This window comes from Euprymna scolopes, chromosome 44 (genome assembly GCF_053919585.1).
Source record: "Euprymna scolopes isolate OS-2025 chromosome 44, ASM5391958v1, whole genome shotgun sequence".
NCBI classification, from domain to species: domain Eukaryota; kingdom Metazoa; phylum Mollusca; class Cephalopoda; order Sepiida; family Sepiolidae; genus Euprymna; species Euprymna scolopes.
This window is the reverse complement of record NC_136525.1, coordinates 33,860,317-33,881,224: the sequence shown is the minus strand read 5'-3', so window position 1 is coordinate 33,881,224 and position 20,908 is coordinate 33,860,317. Positions and strand designations below refer to the sequence as shown.

At 32.2% G+C, this 20,908-nt stretch overlaps 1 protein-coding gene across 1 annotated transcript in view; it reads right to left on the bottom strand.

Annotated features, from left to right (window-relative positions):
* Positions 1 to 20,908, bottom strand: part of LOC145268780 (valine--tRNA ligase-like) — a 116,632-nt gene that overhangs the window by 73,976 nt on the left and 21,748 nt on the right. Inside the window, exons 4-9 of the mRNA XM_080124392.1 lie at positions 18,528 to 18,640; positions 15,793 to 15,954; positions 12,505 to 12,586; positions 9,078 to 9,197; positions 4,117 to 4,225; positions 1,219 to 1,401 (exon numbers count right to left, since the gene is read on the bottom strand). Coding sequence (XP_079980518.1) covers positions 1,219 to 1,401; positions 4,117 to 4,225; positions 9,078 to 9,197; positions 12,505 to 12,586; positions 15,793 to 15,954; positions 18,528 to 18,640 — 769 coding nt within the window. The remainder of the gene's footprint in view (positions 1 to 1,218; positions 1,402 to 4,116; positions 4,226 to 9,077; positions 9,198 to 12,504; positions 12,587 to 15,792; positions 15,955 to 18,527; positions 18,641 to 20,908) is intronic.

Genomic DNA, 20,908 nt, shown 5'->3' with positions numbered 1-20,908 from the left:
GTTTCTAAAGAGTCAACTACTCACTGCCAAGCATAAAAAGAACCATTTTACAAAAACCAAGAAACTCCTAGATTAAATCAAAAGCCCAGTTGAGTTGGGGATTCTTCTCAAACAAGAACTTCTGACAAAACTATTATGATCATGAGACCAAGTTTACTCAAACTGTGATGCATCGATCTGTTCCCATAATCTCTAAATTAGACTAAGGAATCAAGACAAAAAAGAAAGGAAAAAGAGAAAAAAGGAAAAAGGAAAAAAGGAAAAAAACAAAAAATAGAAACAAAAAATAAAAAAATAGAATCAAAAAAGAAAAAATAGAAACCAAACAGAAAAAAATAGAAACAAAACAGAAAAAAATAGAAACAAAACAGAAAAAAATAGAAACAAAACAGAAAAAAATAGAAACAAAACAGAAAAAAATAGAAACAAAACAGAAAAAAATAGAAACAAAACAGAAAAAAATAGAAACAAAACAGAAAAAATAGAAACAAAACAGAAAAAATAGAAACAAAACAGAAAAAAATAGAAACAAAACAGAAAAAAATAGAAACAAAACAGAAAAAAATAGAAACAAAACAGAAAAAATAGAAACAAAACAGAAAAAATAGAAACAAAACAGAAAAAATAGAAACAAAACAGAAAAAAATAGAAACAAAACAGAAAAAAATAGAAACAAAACAGAAAAAAATAGAAACAAAACAGAAAAAATAGAAACAAAACAGAAAAAATAGAAACAAAACAGAAAAAAATAGAAACAAAACAGAAAAAAATAGAAACAAAACAGAAAAAATAGAAACAAAACAGAAAAAAATAGAAACAAAACAGAAAAAAAATAGAAACAAAACAGAAAAAATAGAAACAAAACAGAAAAAATAGAAACAAAACAGAAAAAATAGAAACAAAACAGAAAAAATAGAAACAAAACAGAAAAAAATAGAAACAAAGAAAAAAATAGAAACAAAACAGAAAAAATAGAAACAAAACAGAAAAAAATAGAAACAAAACAGAAAAAAATAGAAACAAAACAGAAAAAAATAGAAACAAAACAGAAAAAAATAGAAACAAAACAGAAAAAAATAGAAACAAAACAGAAAAAAATAGAAACAAAACAGAAAAAATAGAAACAAAACAGAAAAAATAGAAACAAAACAGAAAAAAATAGAAACAAAACAGAAAAAATAGAAACAAAACAGAAAAAAATAGAAACAAAAGCCTTACCACTTCCCATTTCTTTATCAACCAACTCATCCAGAATTATGGGAATTTGACGATCTAAGAATGGATGTTGAAGGAGTTTTCCATGAAGGTGAGTAAAACGTTCATCTTGGGGATGTATTGCTACAGCAACGTCACCAAGCATCGTTTCTGGACGGGTTGTAGAAACAATAATTTCTTCCTCAGCTAAAATCAGACAAATAATAAAAAATAGAAATAAAATTCGGGTTTGACATGATCGTGTCAATTGTATAACACATAAATTATTTGAGTTATTTAATCATTTTTTTAATGATACATTTATTAATGTGGTTTGTCTGTTTTATGGCATATCAACACTTTTGAAATTATTTCATGCCAAAATTCAATACTTGTAAATATTGCTTACATTAAAAAGGCATTAATTCTGTGTTGTAAGAATATCACAAACAGTATATTTAACAAAATATAGAAGTACACATCATGATTCTGGAGCCATTGCTGCTATGATGTTTAGATGTAACTATATTTGTTGTATACGGGCAAGTTCATTTATTTCTAAAATGGATAGATCAGCTTACCTTATAAAACATTAAGAAAACATAGAGATGCTATATCATGCTAGAAGAAAAGTGTTATAGCCCAAAGGGATCTGCAAACCCAAAAGATAGGAGGGAAATATTGTTTGAGTGTGGTGTTTGCTGAGAGTATCGAGACAGGAGATAGTCATTTTGTGGCCTCGTCCAAATCTGCATGTATCCAACTTGAAGGGTCACATGGAAAATTTTGTCTTCTCTCTCTCTCTCTCTATATATATATATATATATATAACTAGATGTTTTAGCCTGTCAAAAATGGGCAAAACTTAGTGAACAGATGAATTGCTTTATGCTAAATTGATAGTTCATTATAGTTAAAATCTGTGTTCATTTTTGCGTTAAATATTTATATTAAATATAGAGAAATCTCCTTTGTTTATGACGTCAGAAGTGTGGTTTCCAACGTGACTAATTTTCACATGGATTTACATACATCTGTCCAAACACACTTTTGGCAACAAAAAATTCCCAATTCTAATTGTTTAATATCTAACCTATTTTTAAACAATATTTTTTAACTCGCATTGTCCATTCTTTTAACTGGCATATTTAATATCCAGTTATTGAAAGAATGGACAATCGGTTTTTTTTTCCGACATAAATAATATTTAATTATTTCTAAAAGAATTAACAATGGACACCATTCGTAGGATTTCAATTATCCATTATCTTTAACACTTGCCTACAGGGTTCGATTCTAGCCTTTTCCTAATATCATTTTCACTTATCTAGTCTGTCTTACTTATGAGAAGGGGCCAGCCCTTCTTATCTAACAATATTTAGTTAGATGCACCTTATCATAACAACGATCCATACAAAATTTCAGCCAGATCAACTCAGTAATTTCCAAGAAAAAGTGAAATGGACGGACAGAAAAGCTAAGAGAAATATAATAAAGGTAACATAATTTGCTTTTGAGTTTATTCTTGTCTCATCACCATGATAATGACGAAGGAAGAGAAAGAATGCCAGTTTGTCTTCATTGAAGTCATCGACTCAAACTGATTTGTGTTTGCCCGGGAAATAGCTGGGCTGAAATCAGTAGGCTTTCAGAGCGAATGTCAGTGGTGTGCTAATCGCCTATGTATTAATATTAATGTATTAATATGTTGACTGAACTACTACAATATATAACGCAAGATATTGTGTACACATATAAACAAAATGGATCTCTTATAGTTAGCATAGGAAGCTTTGCTGTAGAAACAAAGTTTCACAAAGTTTTCTTGTTAAATATGCAAATTGAATGATCATATCTTAAAAGCATCTATTCTTGTATCATTCAACCACTACCGTGTTAGAATGATATATTTAAGTGTTAGTTTTACTCATTTTGAACTGCTTTAAAGCTTCACCGCTCACTCATTTTACGACCAAATTTCAAACAATTTTTACAGTTCATAGGTCATCTTCTCAGCTATATTTTGAAAAAAAAAAATTTTCAATTTTCGTTCATTAAAACAAAAGTTAAAATAAAATTACTGGTGTTCAAAAGTCTTCAAAATTAGTAAGGTATGTTAGGGACGGTTTCTTCTGATTGGCTGTTGGTTACCATAGCAACTTTTTGTCGTAGACACCTTCATAAATCATAGCAGGAATGTTGCTCACATGCCATCTTATTTGGGTTACATTATAGAGAGAGTTAACAAAAGTGATGCTCTTTGCCGTGCTAGGACTGATAATATTTCGCTTATGATGTCACCCATTAATTCTGTTTCTCTCTCTTTTTTTTATCCTTTCTTTCTGTTTATTTACTTAATTACATCTTTTAGTTGATTTTTTTTTATTTAGTCAATTTAAGAAGTTGGTAATAATTTTTTTATGGATTGTTGACAATGTGTATGATATTTAACACAAAAAAGAAAATATTTCAAAGCAAAGCCTGGAAAAATCATAGATACATAGAAAAATGCGAGCATGAAAAGTAATATGGTTAAGATTAAGCTTAGAAAAGTAAAAGGATTATTTATTAAAGCTGGAAAAGAAAAAGACAAGATATTCGAATAAAAAATATAAATTTATAAATTAAAATATTGCAGCATTAAGAATTTATATATAATGTTAAATTGAATTTTTAAAAAAAATTCTTAATGCTGCAAAAGTTATAAATTTATTATATTTTTTACTAGAATATCTTGTCTTTTTCTTTACCAGTTTTAACTAGTCCTTTTCTTTTCTAAGCTCAATCTTAACCATATTAATTTTCATGCTCACATTTTTCTCTGCAGAAACAGATGCTTTTAACGTCTTTCTTTCAACTGGAATTTAGCATTAATCTTTACCATTTTTATATTTCCAGAAAAACCAAAGCAAAAACATTTACCAGATCCAACAACAGGATAGGCAAAAGATGTCAGAGTTCCAAATTCTACCATTTTTTCATAACCAGGAACTTTGAGGTACTTCTTTCCTTCAACTGGCAACATTTCAACCTTGAAATATAAAGAAAATTACATACGAGATAAAACATAAATAAAAAATAAATTAAAAAGACAAATTAAAAATGTAAAGGAAAACTAAAACATAATAGCCAGAAGGCAGCAAGTATATGTCGGTTAAAATTTTGTCAAACATAGCAAAATGTTTGTGTGATAATTTGAATGTAATTGATAGAATGATACTAATACGTTTCCAGATTCCAACACAATTACAGATTCTGTTCTAAATTCATATTTCAATTCTAAAATTGCTTAATCATCTAAAAAAAAAATAAAAATTTCAGTTTTTTAAGTTCTCATCTACTTGCGAGGTCGTCCTCCGCTCGACAATGATTGCTGACCCCAACGTTGCATGTCGTGTATTCCTTTCATCTTCTCTTCCCATTCTGGACGTTTAATCATAAATAAAACGAGAAACTCATTGTGACATTTTAATCTATATTTTTCACCTGTGATATTTTTTTTATTATTTATCTACTTGTATCATTTTTAACAGTTATTTTTTCTGGTCTCATTTATACTGAAATTTGTTATTATGATCTATAGATTTTAGTTTTACTGGTAGTTAAAATCAATAAATGTGTGTCCTTTTTATCAATGCTAGCACAGCTATGGAAAATGAAATTCTAAACAACATAAAATTAAGGCAATCGTTTTTGGAATTGGAAATTAAGATAAAATTGCTGTTCATCAAAGCACATTCCATTAATGTAATTGTAAAAAAAAGGCACAGAGATGTGACATTGTTGCACTGGAACATAGATTGGAGCTTGACCAATAGTGTGATACTTAATTTAATTTGAGACTTTTTTCTGAACCCTGTCTAAGAGGAGGAGACTAGTGGTAGATGCACCAGCCCAGATGTGGTGACAATACTCCATGCATGGGTGAATGGTGACTTTCTATATAACATCAGAAGATTATTATTGATTTCACTATTTGCATTACAAACTTGAAAAGTAAAATGTATGTTATTTTTGTTAGCACTAGATCAAACTTAGTAAGCAATCACATAGAGGCAGTGTCTTGATAAGAGCACTGATCCCTACTGATCCCTACCGCCTAAATTGGCTAGCGCCAGAAAGACCATCCAGCTTTATGCTTAAAATTACTTCTTACAGAAATTTGATTAAATTTACATAGGTTAGATTTGCAATCATTTTTTGAAAGTCATAACACACAATTACAATCAGGATGATATCAACAATTTTAATTTCCATTCAGAGGGCCCTTTTTTGGGGAGCTGGATCTTCCCCACATTAAAAACGGTTATTGTGCTCATGAGGAGGAAAATAAATAGGAACATTCATGTTTAAGGGCAGGTAAAGCACTCTCGGTAGGCAATCATCTATAGATGTCTTGATAAGAGCACTAGTCTTCATCACCTCACTAGGTTAGTGCCAGTAAATGCATCTGCACTATAGAAATATATATATATATATGGTCGAAAAAAGACCCCTAGAAGCCATACCTCAACAACTACTATCTGACACCCAAGAGCTTGCTTGCTGTAACAAAAAAATCACTAAGATTACAAAACATTAAATTCCATACTTGCTGCCTTAATATATACTAGATTTTTAGCCACATTGAATTAGAATAAGTGCTTTACGTTAAATTAATGGTTGAATATGGTTACGTTTGTGCTCATTTTTGCATTAAATATTAATTCCTATTAATACTTAACTGTGAATCGAATGAATACTATAATACTCAGTTGACTGCACCTTAGCATAACAAAGGTCCATACAAAATTTTAGCCAGATCAGCCCATTTTCCGAGAAAAAACAGAACAGACAAACAGAAATTCAATATAGAAGATATATATCTCACTTAATTTTATTTCAGTCAAAGTTCTCAGAAATAAAGGGGCTCCATTTCTTGGGGCTAACACTTGATCTAATCTATACGAGATACATAAACACTTGATCTAATCTATACGAGATACATAAACACTTGATCTAATCTATACGAGATACATAAACACTTGATCTAATCTATACGAGATACATAAACACTTGATCTAATCTATACGAGATACATAAACACTTGATCTAATCTATACGAGATACATAAACACTTGATCTAATCTATACGAGATACATAAACACTTGATCTAATCTATACGAGATACATAAACACTTGATCTAATCTATACGAGATACATAAACACTTGATCTAATCTATACGAGATACATAAACACTTGATCTAATCTATACGAGATACATAAACACTTGATCTAATCTATACGAGATACATAAACACTTGATCTAATCTATACGAGATACATAAACACTTGATCTAATCTATACGAGATACATAAACACTTGATCTAATCTATACGAGATACATAAACACTTGATCTAATCTATACGAGATACATAAACACTTGATCTAATCTATACGAGATACATAAACACTTGATCTAATCTATACGAGATACATAAACACTTGATCTAATCTATACGAGATACATAAACACTTGATCTAATCTATACGAGATACATAAACACTTGATCTAATCTATACGAGATACATAAACACTTGATCTAATCTATACGAGATACATAAACACTTGATCTAATCTATACGAGATACATAAACACTTGATCTAATCTATACGAGATACATAAACACTTGATCTAATCTATACGAGATACATAAACACTTGATCTAATCTATACGAGATACATAAACACTTGATCTAATCTATACGAGATACATAAACACTTGATCTAATCTATACGAGATACATAAACACTTGATCTAATCTATACGAGATACATAAACACTTGATCTAATCTATACGAGATACATAAACACTTGATCTAATCTATACGAGATACATAAACACTTGATCTAATCTATACGAGATACATAAACACTTGATCTAATCTATACGAGATACATAAACACTTGATCTAATCTATACGAGATACATAAACACTTGATCTAATCTATACGAGATACATAAACACTTGATCTAATCTATACGAGATACATAAACACTTGATCTAATCTATACGAGATACATAAACACTTGATCTAATCTATACGAGATACATAAACACTTGATCTAATCTATACGAGATACATAAACACTTGATCTAATCTATACGAGATACATAAACACTTGATCTAATCTATACGAGATACATAAACACTTGATCTAATCTATACGAGATACATAAACACTTGATCTAATCTATACGAGATACATAAACACTTGATCTAATCTATACGAGATACATAAACACTTGATCTAATCTATACATGATACATAAACACTTGATCTAATCTATACAAGATACATAAACACTTGATCTAATGTATACAAGATACATAAACACTTGATCTAATCTATACAAAATACTTGAACACTTGATCTAATCTATACAAAATACTTGAACACTTGATCTAATCTATACAAGATCCATGAACACTTGATCTAATCTATACAAGATCCATGAACACTTGATCTAATCTATACGAGATACATAAACACTTGATCTAATCTATACGAGATACATAAACACTTGATCTAATCTATACAAGATACATAAACACTTGATCTAATCTATACAAGATCCATGAACACTTGATCTAATCTATACGAGATACATAAATATCTAATCTATATGAGATCCATAAACACTTGATCTAACCTATAAGAGATCCATAAATATCTAATCTATATGAGATACATAAACACTTGATCTAATCTATACGAGATCCATAAATATTTGAATATTTCATTAAACTTCTCCTTTATCTCTTAAACACTGAGTAAAGAAGTTGATGCCATAATTTTCCTCTTTTCAATTGGCCATTTTAATATGTTATAGTATTAGCTTTCTTTTGGTCTCTTACTGGATTCCAGGACAAAAATTTGTCTAGTCTGGTGAAGTATCTGGCTTAGTGTTGTTACTTGAGGTAACATCACTTGGAGAAGGTGCACCATTCCTTGTAAAAGCCCAGTGTGGATTAGCCATATTGAGGGGATCTTCTCTGGGTAGTGAATACTATGTGATTTTTTGGTCAGGGTTTACTTGAAGGGAAAAGCATCCTCATGCCAGGTTGACCTACACAAAGAGTGTCTAGCCGGCATTCAAGTTCTCTTCAGGCATTATGCACACACATGTAAAATGAGAAAACACGTATCACTGAATAATCATATTTTAAAAATATATATGCTCCTATATACAGCAGCATTATACTGGTGAAAGGAAAAATTATTTTTGCCTAGCATTTAGATAAAATGATTTTCCATATAAATAGTTGAATATCTTCAAAGCATCTCAAGTAAACAAATATAAATAAAATAATAAAATAAATTGTGATACATTCTTTCCCAACCTTGAGTCCACATTAAAATAAAATGATATCTATAAATTATGATACATTCTTTCAAATTTTACTACTGGGGGTTGGCTCAGTTGTAGAGCTTCAGACATCAGTCTCTGAATTCTTAGTTTAGAATCTTGCTAGATCCAGCCATGCTGATGCATCAGAAAGCTGACAAAAAAATGTGTCCGTGGATAATTATATTTTTAAAATATACACGCTCCCATATATGGGGGCATCACATTGGTGAAGGAAAAAATCATTTATTCGGAGGAGATAGTTGCATCTTTTAAAAGTACTATTTTATAAGGTTAAATTTGAAAATTTTTGAAAATCAATTTATGAAATGAAAAATCATTTTTTTTATATAATTTTTTTCTGAAACTTTCAATGGCATCCACCCTAATCATAGAAAACTTTATATTTTTTTTCATTTTTATTCCATATTTTTTCCTCACTTTTCTCATGAAAAATTATTTCAAGTAAAATGTTTACACTCACCTCAATATCTGATATAGCTGATTGAAGCTGACAGGACCAGTTTACCAAACGATCACTTCGATAAATCAAACCTTCCTCATGGAAACGAATGAAAGCTTCCACAACTGCATTTGATAATTTCTGAAATCAAATATTTTTTTATTAAAAAAAAAATGATAAATTCTAAATTATTTCCAATTATACTTTTTAATGAAATAATTATATAGATTTGCAATTCTTTTTAAATGCAAAAGAAAATTCATCAACTGAATATGAAAATAAACACGTTTTTATATTATTTGGATTCTTTGGACTACTGTTCTCATCTTGAGTGCCATTTTCATAACATTTTGGTCAATATAACCTCCGATCTTCATCAGGTGAATCTTTTTGTCGAACTTGGGAATCTGCACAGAATTTTGAATGGAATATTTTATTTAATCCACAGAGGTAGTATGCGTTCATTCCGTCATAACTGGATATAAGTACTAAGTAATTTGCAATTGTATCTTGAGTATTGCCTGCAGTGAAGATTGGACCTTCAACCTCCAGAAGAGTTTAACTTTACAACTGAATTTTACCACATACTTTATCCACTATACCACAGATCCTTGCAATTTCCAAGTTTCACAAGATATGAGGTCCTTTCAATAAGTTTCCAGACTATTTTTGTCCAGGCATTTAAAATTGTTGTAGATTCCTGAAAATTCAGTATGTTATTGCTATACATCTTATGAGATGACTGGCCAATTTTTATGATTTGAAGTTCAAATGGACAGCTACAGCAGAAATTGGAATACATACTACTAAAGCTGGTGAATTTCAAAAATGCAATCTGAACATAAGGACACTTTAGAAGAACGATATGCAATAAAATTCTGTTTTAAACTTGGAAAAAATGCCATAGAAATGTATTGAATGCTTCAAACTGCTTTTGGACCATCTTGCATGAATCGACATCAATTTTTGAGTGGCATAAGAGACTTAAGGAAGGCAGAGAGTCTGTGAGGGATGATGAGAGGTGTGGGAGGAGTAAGGAAATCAGAACACCAGAGTTGATTGACCAAATAAAGAATTTCATCAATAAGAACTATCGCATATCTATAGAGATATTAAGTGCACAGTTTGATGTCACTGTGGAAACTTATTTACAGCATCTCATATCTTCAAATATTTATTCATGGCAGTTGGTTTGCTTAATTTGGTTGTTATTTTTGTGTTTAGCTTTTCAGACATGAAAAAAAAAACCCCGATAACATCAATGTTTAGTGTATTTTTTTTTATTCGTCCTTTTCAAGGTGTATTGTAATTTGAACGTGAGCAGTTTCTAATTGGAATCACGTCTACAAGGAAGCATTTAGGAAGTTGAGCAACAAGATGTTTGTATTATTATTCATCGGACTACTGTTCTCATCTTGAGTGTGATTTTCAAAACGTTTCGGTCGATATAACCTCCAACCTTCTTCAGATGTATTTTGTTGAACTTCGGAATGTTTCTGTTGAACTCTGGAATTTGGACGGAATTTCGAGCGGAACCCTTTATTTACTTCATGGGGGTAGCATGCTCTTGTTTTGTCAGCCATGACTGGGTAGAGGTCCTAAGTAATTCGCAAATGTATATTTCAGTCGCCCACACTGAGGATTGAACCTTCAACCTTCAGGAGAAGGTCACTTTTACAATTGATTTTTCCCAGTACTCTAACCACTGCACGACGGGTCCTTGTGTCTGCAAGGACCCGTGGCATAGTGTTTAGAGTACTCGGAAAACCGGCAGATATGCAACACTTTGGCGATGGGACAGAGGTTGGAGTACAGGACTTATTAAGTTGGAGACTCTTTTTTTTTTAACTCTTTTTAAGAGGGAGAGACCAACAGGAGATGCACCAGATGTGACAAGAATATTCCATGCATGGGTGAATTGTGGTTTTGTAAAAATACAAGATACTCTCAGGTGTGAATAATTTTCTAGCTTTGCAGAGGGAGCCCACTTTTTTCTGCAGCTACCTTGGCAATGTCCTCAATGTATTTCTTCCAATTCATATTGGGTGCGAATGTTAAGCTGGGGGAGTTTAAACAATTTTCAGACAGCTTGATTTGGTAACACCAAGATACTTTTGGAAGGAATCTATTTAGATCTGAAGTTGAAAATATGGCGTAATTTTATCTATTTGATGCGAAAACATGTATAAAGCAATGAATCAAATGAGGTTGTTTATCATTTTGATTATATTGAACAGTTCATTTGATTTAAATGCAATTCAAATAATGGAGCCTCACATCAGTGAAGAGGGGACAATATGCAGAAAAGCCACCGAGAATGCCCTGAAACGGTGCATATTCTTTCCTGATGATCCAACATTATTTAGAAACCGGAATGAAATATCCCACAAATGAAAACAGCTGATAAACACAATTATATACAAGTCTACACGGTACAGTTTGTTTTTTTTTCAAACAACGCTATCTTCTGTTGGTCGCTTGTTTCATAGCAAGTTTCTGCTACTGTTTTGGTAGCAAATATTCTATAGAGACATGTCTAGTCTGTTGACTTTCAGTTGAATGGTGACAGGGAATAGACCTGCAACACCTGGGGAGAGGAGGGACATGAAGAATGACCAGATGAACTCATCAGGCCAGCAATCCAGAGTTTATATAATCTATGCTATAGACAAAAATACAAGAAAATGCCCTCAATATCCATCAAAAAGGATAATGGATAAAAAACGAACTATCAAAAAACCACTTGAACAGACCATAAGTTCTTGTCCTTAAGTTGAGATGCTGATGCTTAAAATAACAAGTTACTTCGAAAAGACTGATTGGGAAGCCATCCGAAAACACATCTTTTCTCTTCTTGCTGAACAATGTGCTAATAAGATAACTGAATGGTGCAAAACAGACATTGAAGCACGTTCCCATATGGAAGTACTATAGCAATCCCCATTCTCCTCAATGGTTTATTTCAACGTGTGCAGCCACTGCATAAAGGTAGCAAGCATTCCAACAATTCATCCATCTACCTTAGACACCTCAAACCACTTCCTCCCTAATTTCCCTTTGCAGACAGAAGCCACACTCATAGATCTAAAAATCTAAAAGACCAAACAAGTTTAATAGTTTGTTAATAGTTGAAAAATAAAAAGAAAAGATTACTTTGTAACCCTTCAAAATTACAAAGAAATTTGAAAGAATTCAAACTTGAATAGAATGGTGAGCCAAAGAAGAGGAAAGAGGAGATGGAGTGGAGTAAAGAAAGAATAGAGAAGAAAAGAGGTGATAGGGTTGTGAAGTGATTAGTCAGGGTGAGGAAGGAAAGAGGGTGGAGGAAGGAAAGAGGTGATTGATAGAGGTGGGGAAGGAAAGAGGAATTCATAGGAGTGAAGAGTTGGGTTAGGTGAAAAGAAAGAGGTGTGGCAGTGTCTAGCAAAGCAAAGTAAATCAAGTTTACCTCATCCAGTGTGAAATATTCCCTTGACCAATCAAGAGAAGCTCCAAGTCGTCTCAACTGCTCAGTAATTCGAGTTCCCTTTCTGAAATTAAAAAAGATTACATTTAATAAGAGCACAATTTGTTGTGATTGACAGCTAACAACTGTCACTAATCAATCCAATATTTTATTTTCAACCAATCTATATTTTTGATAGCTGTAGTTTGGTTTAAATCATTTTACGACAATCAATTTATTCAGGTTTTATTTTTTTGCTTCAGGTTTTATTAATTATTTTTTTTAGATTTTAAGTTTCTATAACTTGGTTGAAGGATTCCAATATGGGTTTTTCATTCTTATATTTCTCATCGGTAGGTTCCTGTGCGTTTTTTCTGCTAAATGACTTCCGTCAGCATTCAATTCGTAGAAAAATCATGTTTAATTTTCGATTTTTGAGCGATTATTTGGAAAAATAGGTAACTTTACACGAATAGGGAGGATTTTTTTTTCATGTTTGAGTGATCTGTCCGTGATTTTTCATTTTAATATATTTCATAGAAATGTTTTCTTTATGTGAAAAAAAAAACTATTTTCTTTACGTCACAAGTGTCACGCTCATACATGAATTTCATAGCTAATATAACATACTGACCCAACAGGTCACGGGTAATCTAGTAGTTTATAAGAATTAAGGAATTGCTCTCTTTTACAGTAATTTAAATGGGAGAATTGTTTTTTTGTGACAGTATCGTTGAACGTAACAATAATGACGATAATGGTCGTGGAAAAAAGAGCATTAAGAAAGGTTGTTATGGTATTGATTTAATATTTAATACACATTAAATTGTGGATATATTGAATTGATAAAGAAGAAATCTGTTTTGTTTCCTGATAATTGGGATGACACCCAACAGCCATTAAAAATATGTTAGCTGAAAAAGCTGGCACCTTGGATTATGAAATGTCTCCAAAAAATATCAGAAATGATGCCTTTTAGCAATTCGACAAGTCTCATCTCAATGCCACTCTTGTTAAGAGAAACAGTTAATTGAATTCCTTGGGGTGGTTGAATTTGTTTGGGAAGTTACCTAAAATATAGGTAAGATGTTATGAGTTTCTTTGGATAAAAAAAACAAGATAGCAGATATGAATTCAAATGGCCATTAATTGTTGTTTAGGCCTTAGGATTATTCCAAAAGATAACCGATTTACTTATTTTTTTTTACTTATATGAAATGGCATTTTGGAAAACTCTTGATTATGCAAATGAAGCTCAAGAAAGAGGAAGGACCCTCCCACGTGAATGATGGTGAAAGGAAAAGAAAAGAAAAAATTTTTTAGATAATTTAAAAAAACTGCCTTTATTTTTTTGTTTTTTTTTACATGGTGGTCACCACTTATCAAGACCCAGAAGCCACTCGGACTCGGGGATAAGAGTTATTGTGTGTACAGTAATCAATGAGATAGTATCGTAGTAATCGTTAGTATTGGAGATTTGATAAAGTGTCTTACTTAAGGGGACGGTTCATCAGGAATTTGTTTATGTTAGACTTGAAGACATCCAAGTTGTAGTCAGGTGGGAAACAGGCAGATGGAAGAGAGTTCCACAGGCACGCAGTTCTAAGAAAGAAGCTTTGTTCATGGAATCTACGTTTTGATTTAGGCACAGATAATATGTGGGGGAAATTATTGACAATGGTTTCATTTAGACGAGTGTCTATCATGAAAGATTGGCGAGGGGGGACCAGAGATCAGAGCTCAGACGAGCACTTGCCATGGAAATAAGCACCAAATGAAAGATTGTTTCAGCAATCTGCCCCAGTATTATCTCTACAATAATCACCGATCGACCATGCATGGAGTATTGTTTTCAGATTTAGTCTCTTTCTCTCAAACAGAGAATCTTGGGCATTTTCCAGTATAGCTAAGAAAATAAAAAAAGTGGTAAAAAAAAAGCAACAAATAAATGTTACCAAAGGCAAGATAAGTTATACCCAATAAATGTAACCATAATATTTATTGTGTGGGTTTCTACTAGTATTTTGTTTAATTTTCAATTTTTGAGCGATTATTGAGACTCCCTAAATGAACAGCTAATGTCAGCCAATTATTTCTAACTTAAAACGCAACAGTTTCAAATTATTTTCAAGTGTTTATTCAATTAAAAACACAATAAACTTATCCAGGTAGATAGAAGACTCATCTTGCTTTTGGTAACATTTGTTTCTTTTTACAACATTTTTTGTTTTCTTAGCTAAACTGGAAAATATCTAGAATCTCTAATTTAAAAGGTCCTACAGTCTGCAGAACTCCAGCTTCTGTCCTATCACTGCAATGTGCTTGTTTTATAAGTACTTCAATGGAATGTGGTCCGATGAACTTGTTGCTCTGGTACTCCTTTGACGAACATACCTCCAACCAACTCAACATCAGCTAAACCCCACCCCTTTATTGCTGAGGTCCCCAAATGCTTGAGGGATTTCTACCTCTTTCCTTAAACTGCTAACTTTTGATATTTATTTCCTACTCCCCGTTTCCTTGATTGTATCAACATGCAGAAGTTTAAATGTAATGTGAACAAACATCTGGCTGCACAACTCCCCACTTAGAATGCCTGATGGACACGCATACAAACTTTGTGATACCTACGTGTTACCACGCTCAATAATGATTGCTGACCACAACACTGGTTCCATGGTCTTTTCTTTCATTTTCTCCTCTGGCCGTGTTGTTGTCTCTCACTTTAATGGCTGCACACAGGTTCACAAGTACATATGAAAAAATAAAACCACTCAAAAGAAAAAATAGAAAACACAATCTATTGGTGTCAGTTGGGCTCTGGGTGTGTGACACCATCGTGGGAAAAGTCTGTCATCAGTTGATCAATTCATTTCCTTATCTCGGCCTTCTGAAGCTTTTCGATCTTGTCCAAGTCAGGATCTATCTTCAACTGTGTCCAACTGTCACTATTGTCAACCATCGCAACCCAAGACTGTCTAAAAACTCCTCCCAACCACCATAAAACCCACTGTCACTCCTAAAACTAACTCCAAAATATTATTGAGCAATCTTTTGTTCATGTTATTGCCACACACTGATCAACTATCCTATCTCACCTTTTTTTGTGTGCCTTTGCGAACAACTTCCTATTTATTTTTCTGCCGATAAATTCATTTTTCCTTTCTTTATGTTATACATTTTTCTCTTCCTTCTTCACTTCCCAACACTGGGGCGGGGGGGGGGGGGGGAAGGTGAATTAAAGAAAAAATTTGTGATCTATAAACGTCTACACAATCAAAAAAAAATTACTGATTTTTCCAGTTCCAAACTTCTTCAACGAATTTCTCTCGTCCAATGTTTAACTTGGTCTTCTTTGTCTTCCACAAATGTTTTTCTACAATAACCTGGGTAGCAATTCCTGCATGGTCAGTGCCAGGTACCCATAAGACTTGGTGACCCCGCATACGGTGCCTGGAAGAGAAGGAATAAAAGTTTCAGTCTTGTTTTGTCTGTTTTAGGAAAAAAAATAAAATAAAATCAACAATTTCAGATTATTTAGTGATGAAAGTATTTTAATAGAGTGTGCTATGATAAACACATTGCGTTTGGACCCCTCCCCACCCCCTAATGTACATACCTTCCAACAAACCTGTTCGGAAACAAAATCATACTATTCCCTAGATACCAGAAAATACCTCTTTACTATAGATACCAGAAAATACCTCTTTACTATAGATGCCAGAAAATACCTCTTTACTATAGATGCCAGAAAATACCTCTTTACTATAGATGTCAGAAAATACCTCTTTACTATAGATGTCAGAAAATACCTCTTTACTATAGATGTCCCTACAAGCAGGAAAGCATTCTACTCCAACAGCTCCTTCCCTCGGACTGCTAGACGTTAGAATTCCCTCCCTGCTGTCCTGACTGCTCTGACATGCTAAACTTTAAATGTAATGTAAACCAATATTTCACTCAGCTCCTTATATAGTCCCCTGTAAACATGGTCCTTTAGGACCATGTTTATAGGGGACTATGTTGTAGCCCCTTATGTCCAAGCAGCAATGCAACTTATTTGAAGAGAACAAGACTAAAAAAAAAAAATTTATTGGAAGCGATGAATGGAACACAAGTTGCCATTTTACACATAGCTGAGGAGTGTGTTTATACTTCTACTAATGTTATTACTAATGGAGATTTGGGATCTGTCTTTCCGAAGCTGAAACTATACTCTTTGTTTTTTATTAATAAATCATCACTTAATTAAACCAGAAAGTCGCTCAAAGATAAGAGTTAAAGAGATTGTCCATTGATGATGAATAATAACACGAGAGGATTGGAAATGATGCATTAAATGGGTCAAATTTGACTACTTAAATTATATATGGCATAATCACATTGACACACCGGTTCCCGTCAGATCACCGAAGTTAAGCAACGTTGAGTCTGGTCATTACTAAAATGAGTGACCAATTTGGATGTTCTAGGCGCTGTATGTAGGAGGACGTTGACACCTCCCTGCAAAAAGTTGCAAAAACCTAACGGGGATATACATGTGACTGGGGACTGCTTGTGAATTTCATGCTCCCATGAAACTTCCTCCTTCGTAGGAAGCCGGTTAAACCCGAATAGGGTTGTGCTGACTGCACACACACTTAAATGGATGGCTTGATAAAAAATTGTTGACATTGGATTTAGAGATGACCATGTTGTAGGCTGCAGGGATGCAGTATCGTGGTATTGTATTCCACAGATGAAAAATTCTTTGAAAAGAACTTTATTCATGGAAATTCCATTTAGTTTTAAGTATACGGAGGAAAGAAAAAATTCTTTACAGTGGTTGTAGTTAGACAAAGCTGTGAATGATTTAAGAGGTTGGAACTCAGTCAAAGACTTACCATAAAAATAATGACAGAGTAGAGAAAGACTAGTAACATCTCTTCTGTGTAAAAAAGGGCTGTAGAAAAGAAAAGAAATCTCCCCACCTCCATAAGTCAATTTTTGGTTCTTATTCCCATATTAAAAAGTAAAAATACAGAAGAATCTGCAGAATGTACATACTCGTGATGAAACAAAAATACCATATTCCAAAAGTTATGTAAATTAATCAAGTAGTTTTGTTTTTATGAAGAAAATAATTTTTAAGTGATTAATGAGAATTCATAGGCATTAAAAAATAAATCTTATAAGTTTGAAGTATTGAGTTATGTCCCTTTGTGTTTTTTTTTTTTTTAATTATTTTCAAAATTGCAGACAAGACAGCTGCTCTTCCGTTACTCATAAAACTTGAGTTTCTTATTAAAAAAAACTATTTGATGAATTTACATAATTTTTGGAATATTATAATTTTATTTTGTCACAGGTATGTACATCATACAGATTTTAAAAAAAAATTTTTTATATAATTGTTATTTAATAGAAGGGGTATTCTGGACAAGAACTCAAAATTCTATTAATAATGAAAATTTGGTATCTGTCTGAAGCCGAACCATACTATTACTATGTTAATACCGAATTAAGTTTACTATTTCAGACTAATGCAGCATTTTTTAACCAGCAGCAGAACAACTTAACTGTTGCAGTTGAAAAAATTACATAAATAAATAAAAAAAAAAATTTTTCTTTTAGAGAAAATCCAAAGAAATGAATAAACAATTTTTTAATTGTTGTCGTACTGTGTTTGTTCACCAAAATCTGACCCTCTAGTGAATTTTGTTTGGCCCGCCATCTTACTCAGAGCAGAATATAATGACATTTTTTTTTGTAAAACATGCAATTTTTCTTTCTTTTTTATTTATTTTAATATTTCTGAAGTAAAACAAGTGTTTCTGTTTAACTCATATTAATACTTGTTTCAAACGCACATAAAATTATTTACTTATTTAATAACATTGTTGTCCTCCATGGCAATGTAGTCAAAACTGTTTGCCCACCTCCTATAATCAGCATAGCTTTTTGGCCCTCATGCTACAAAAGGTTGCCGACCCTGTTCTATAAGATTAATTCACATGAAATAAAATAGGTGTAAAATACAAACTGACCATCGGACAAGAACATCTTGGATTGAAGAGGTCAACGCATGTCCAAGATGAAGAGAACCGGTCACATTTGGTGGAGGGAGACAAACAACAAACTTTTTCTTTTTGGGAAGCTCCTATGTAAAAAATACAAAAACAAAAAGTTAAAAAAAAAATTTAATTTATTTCAGCCAGATAATTATTTGGTGAAATCTATGCATTTGAGGTGTCATTTGACCATTCCCTCTCCTATATATTTATGTAGTCATAATGAAGAGGAGCAGGTAAAGAATGAAAGGGGGAGGAAAGAAATAGAAGAGAACGAGTGAAAGGGGAGGAAGAAAGAGAAGGGAAAGTATAAAAAAGGGGGAAGAAAGAGAAGAGAAGGGAAGGAAAGAAAGGGAAAAGAGAAAGAATGAAAAGGGAAGAGGAAGAATGAAAAGGGAAGAGGAAGTATGTAAGGGGAAGAGGAAGAATGAAAAGGAAAGAGGAAGAAAGAAAAGGAAAGAGGAAGAAAGAAAAACTATTTTTAAAAGCTCACATTTTAATGTGCATTAAAAGTGAATTCTTCAACTAAACTGATAAGTTTCTGAATTTTTTAGATGACGATTAATTACATCGTATCATTTGGATACTTTGGACTACTCTTCTCATCTTGAGTATTATTTTCATAACGTTTCGGTTGATGTAACTTCTGATCATCTTCATGCAATCTTGTTGAATTCGAGAATCTGCACAAAATTTTAAACAAAACCTTTTATTTAATCCACATTTATTTAATCCTCCCCTTTCACTCTTTCCCTTCTCTTCTATTTCTTTCCTCCCCCTTTCACTCTTTATCTGCTCCTCTTCATTATGACTACATAAATATATAAGAGAGGGAATGGTCAATTCCATCAGCCATGACAAGGTAGAAGTCTTAAATAATTCACAATTATATTTTGGGTTTCACACACACCCTGGCGACTGAATCTTCAACCTCCAAAAGAGTGTGATTTAAACTAAATTTTACCAAGTACTTTATTCATTACATCAAGAGTCCTTCTTCAGTACGGGTGACACTCAAAATACAATTGTGAATTACTTACAATTTCCACTCAGTCATGGCTCACGGAACGAGAGCATGCTACCCCCATGGATTAAATAAAGTGTTCCATTCAAAATTCTCAAGTTGAACAAGATATACCTGAAGAAGGTCAAAGGTTTTATCAACCGAAACGTTACGAAAATAACACTCAAGATGAGGACAGTAGTCTGAAGTATCTGAATGCAAGTATCAATTAGGTATTTGTATTATCTTTTACATATTCCCATGCCTGTAAATCCTTCTTAAATAAATTCAGGTTGACCATCATGGTTGGATGTCAAAACAATCTATATAATTATAAAACTCCAATGACCTTGTAACAGGTGTTGTAACTCAACATCTGGTTTACAACTTCCGGTTGTGCATGCAGACGACAAACAAATAATCAACGCGACAATAAAACATATTGCTTTACTATTTACGTTTTCAGCATCCCAATTGTTTTTTTTCGTATTTAAATTATCCAAATAAACAATTGTTAATACTTTCTTCATTTTTTACATTGTTCATTTCCATATTACATTTAAGTTATTTTAACGCAATTTTCTTACAAATAAATCTACTTTAACCCGTTGACAACCATAAGAGCATTTTACAACGGCGATTTACCCACCGCCTTCCTCTTTTTTTAAAATTTATTCTCCATTTTTTAATAAACCTTTCTTAAAAACATTCATACATTTTCTTCTACACTACCAACATAAATAAATAACCCCAAAAATATTTTTTTTTAAATTGCATTACAAATAAATAATCAACACGACAATAAAACATTGTTTTACTGTGTACGTTTTCAGCATCCCAATTGGGTTTTTTTTTGCGTTTAAATTAAAAAGATATATCAAAATTTGAATTTAACTTAAGTATTATGGTATCTGTTCCGTGCACATTTATCTATAAGTATGGCAAACCACTAATAATTCAATGGCTGTAAGTTTTTTCTTTTCAAAAATAAACAATTATAAACAGAACGACTCATAGAAATCTATGTATATTCTTTTTTCATTTTAATATACTTTCATAGAAATGTTTCTGTTATTCCACAAAATCTATTTTCTTTATGTCACAAGTGTCACACTCATACATTAATTCCATAACTAATATAACATACTGACCCAACGGATCACAGGTAGTCTAGTATGATATAAATGCGAGTGTACCTCAAGAGTCGATCCTTGGACCTTTATTATTCCTGATATTCATAAATGACCTCCCTGATAAAATTGTCTCTGAGATGGGCATATTTGCTGACAACACCATCTATAATATAAATCTCACGTCTGTTTAAATGTATGTATGTATGTTTGTTTGAATGTTT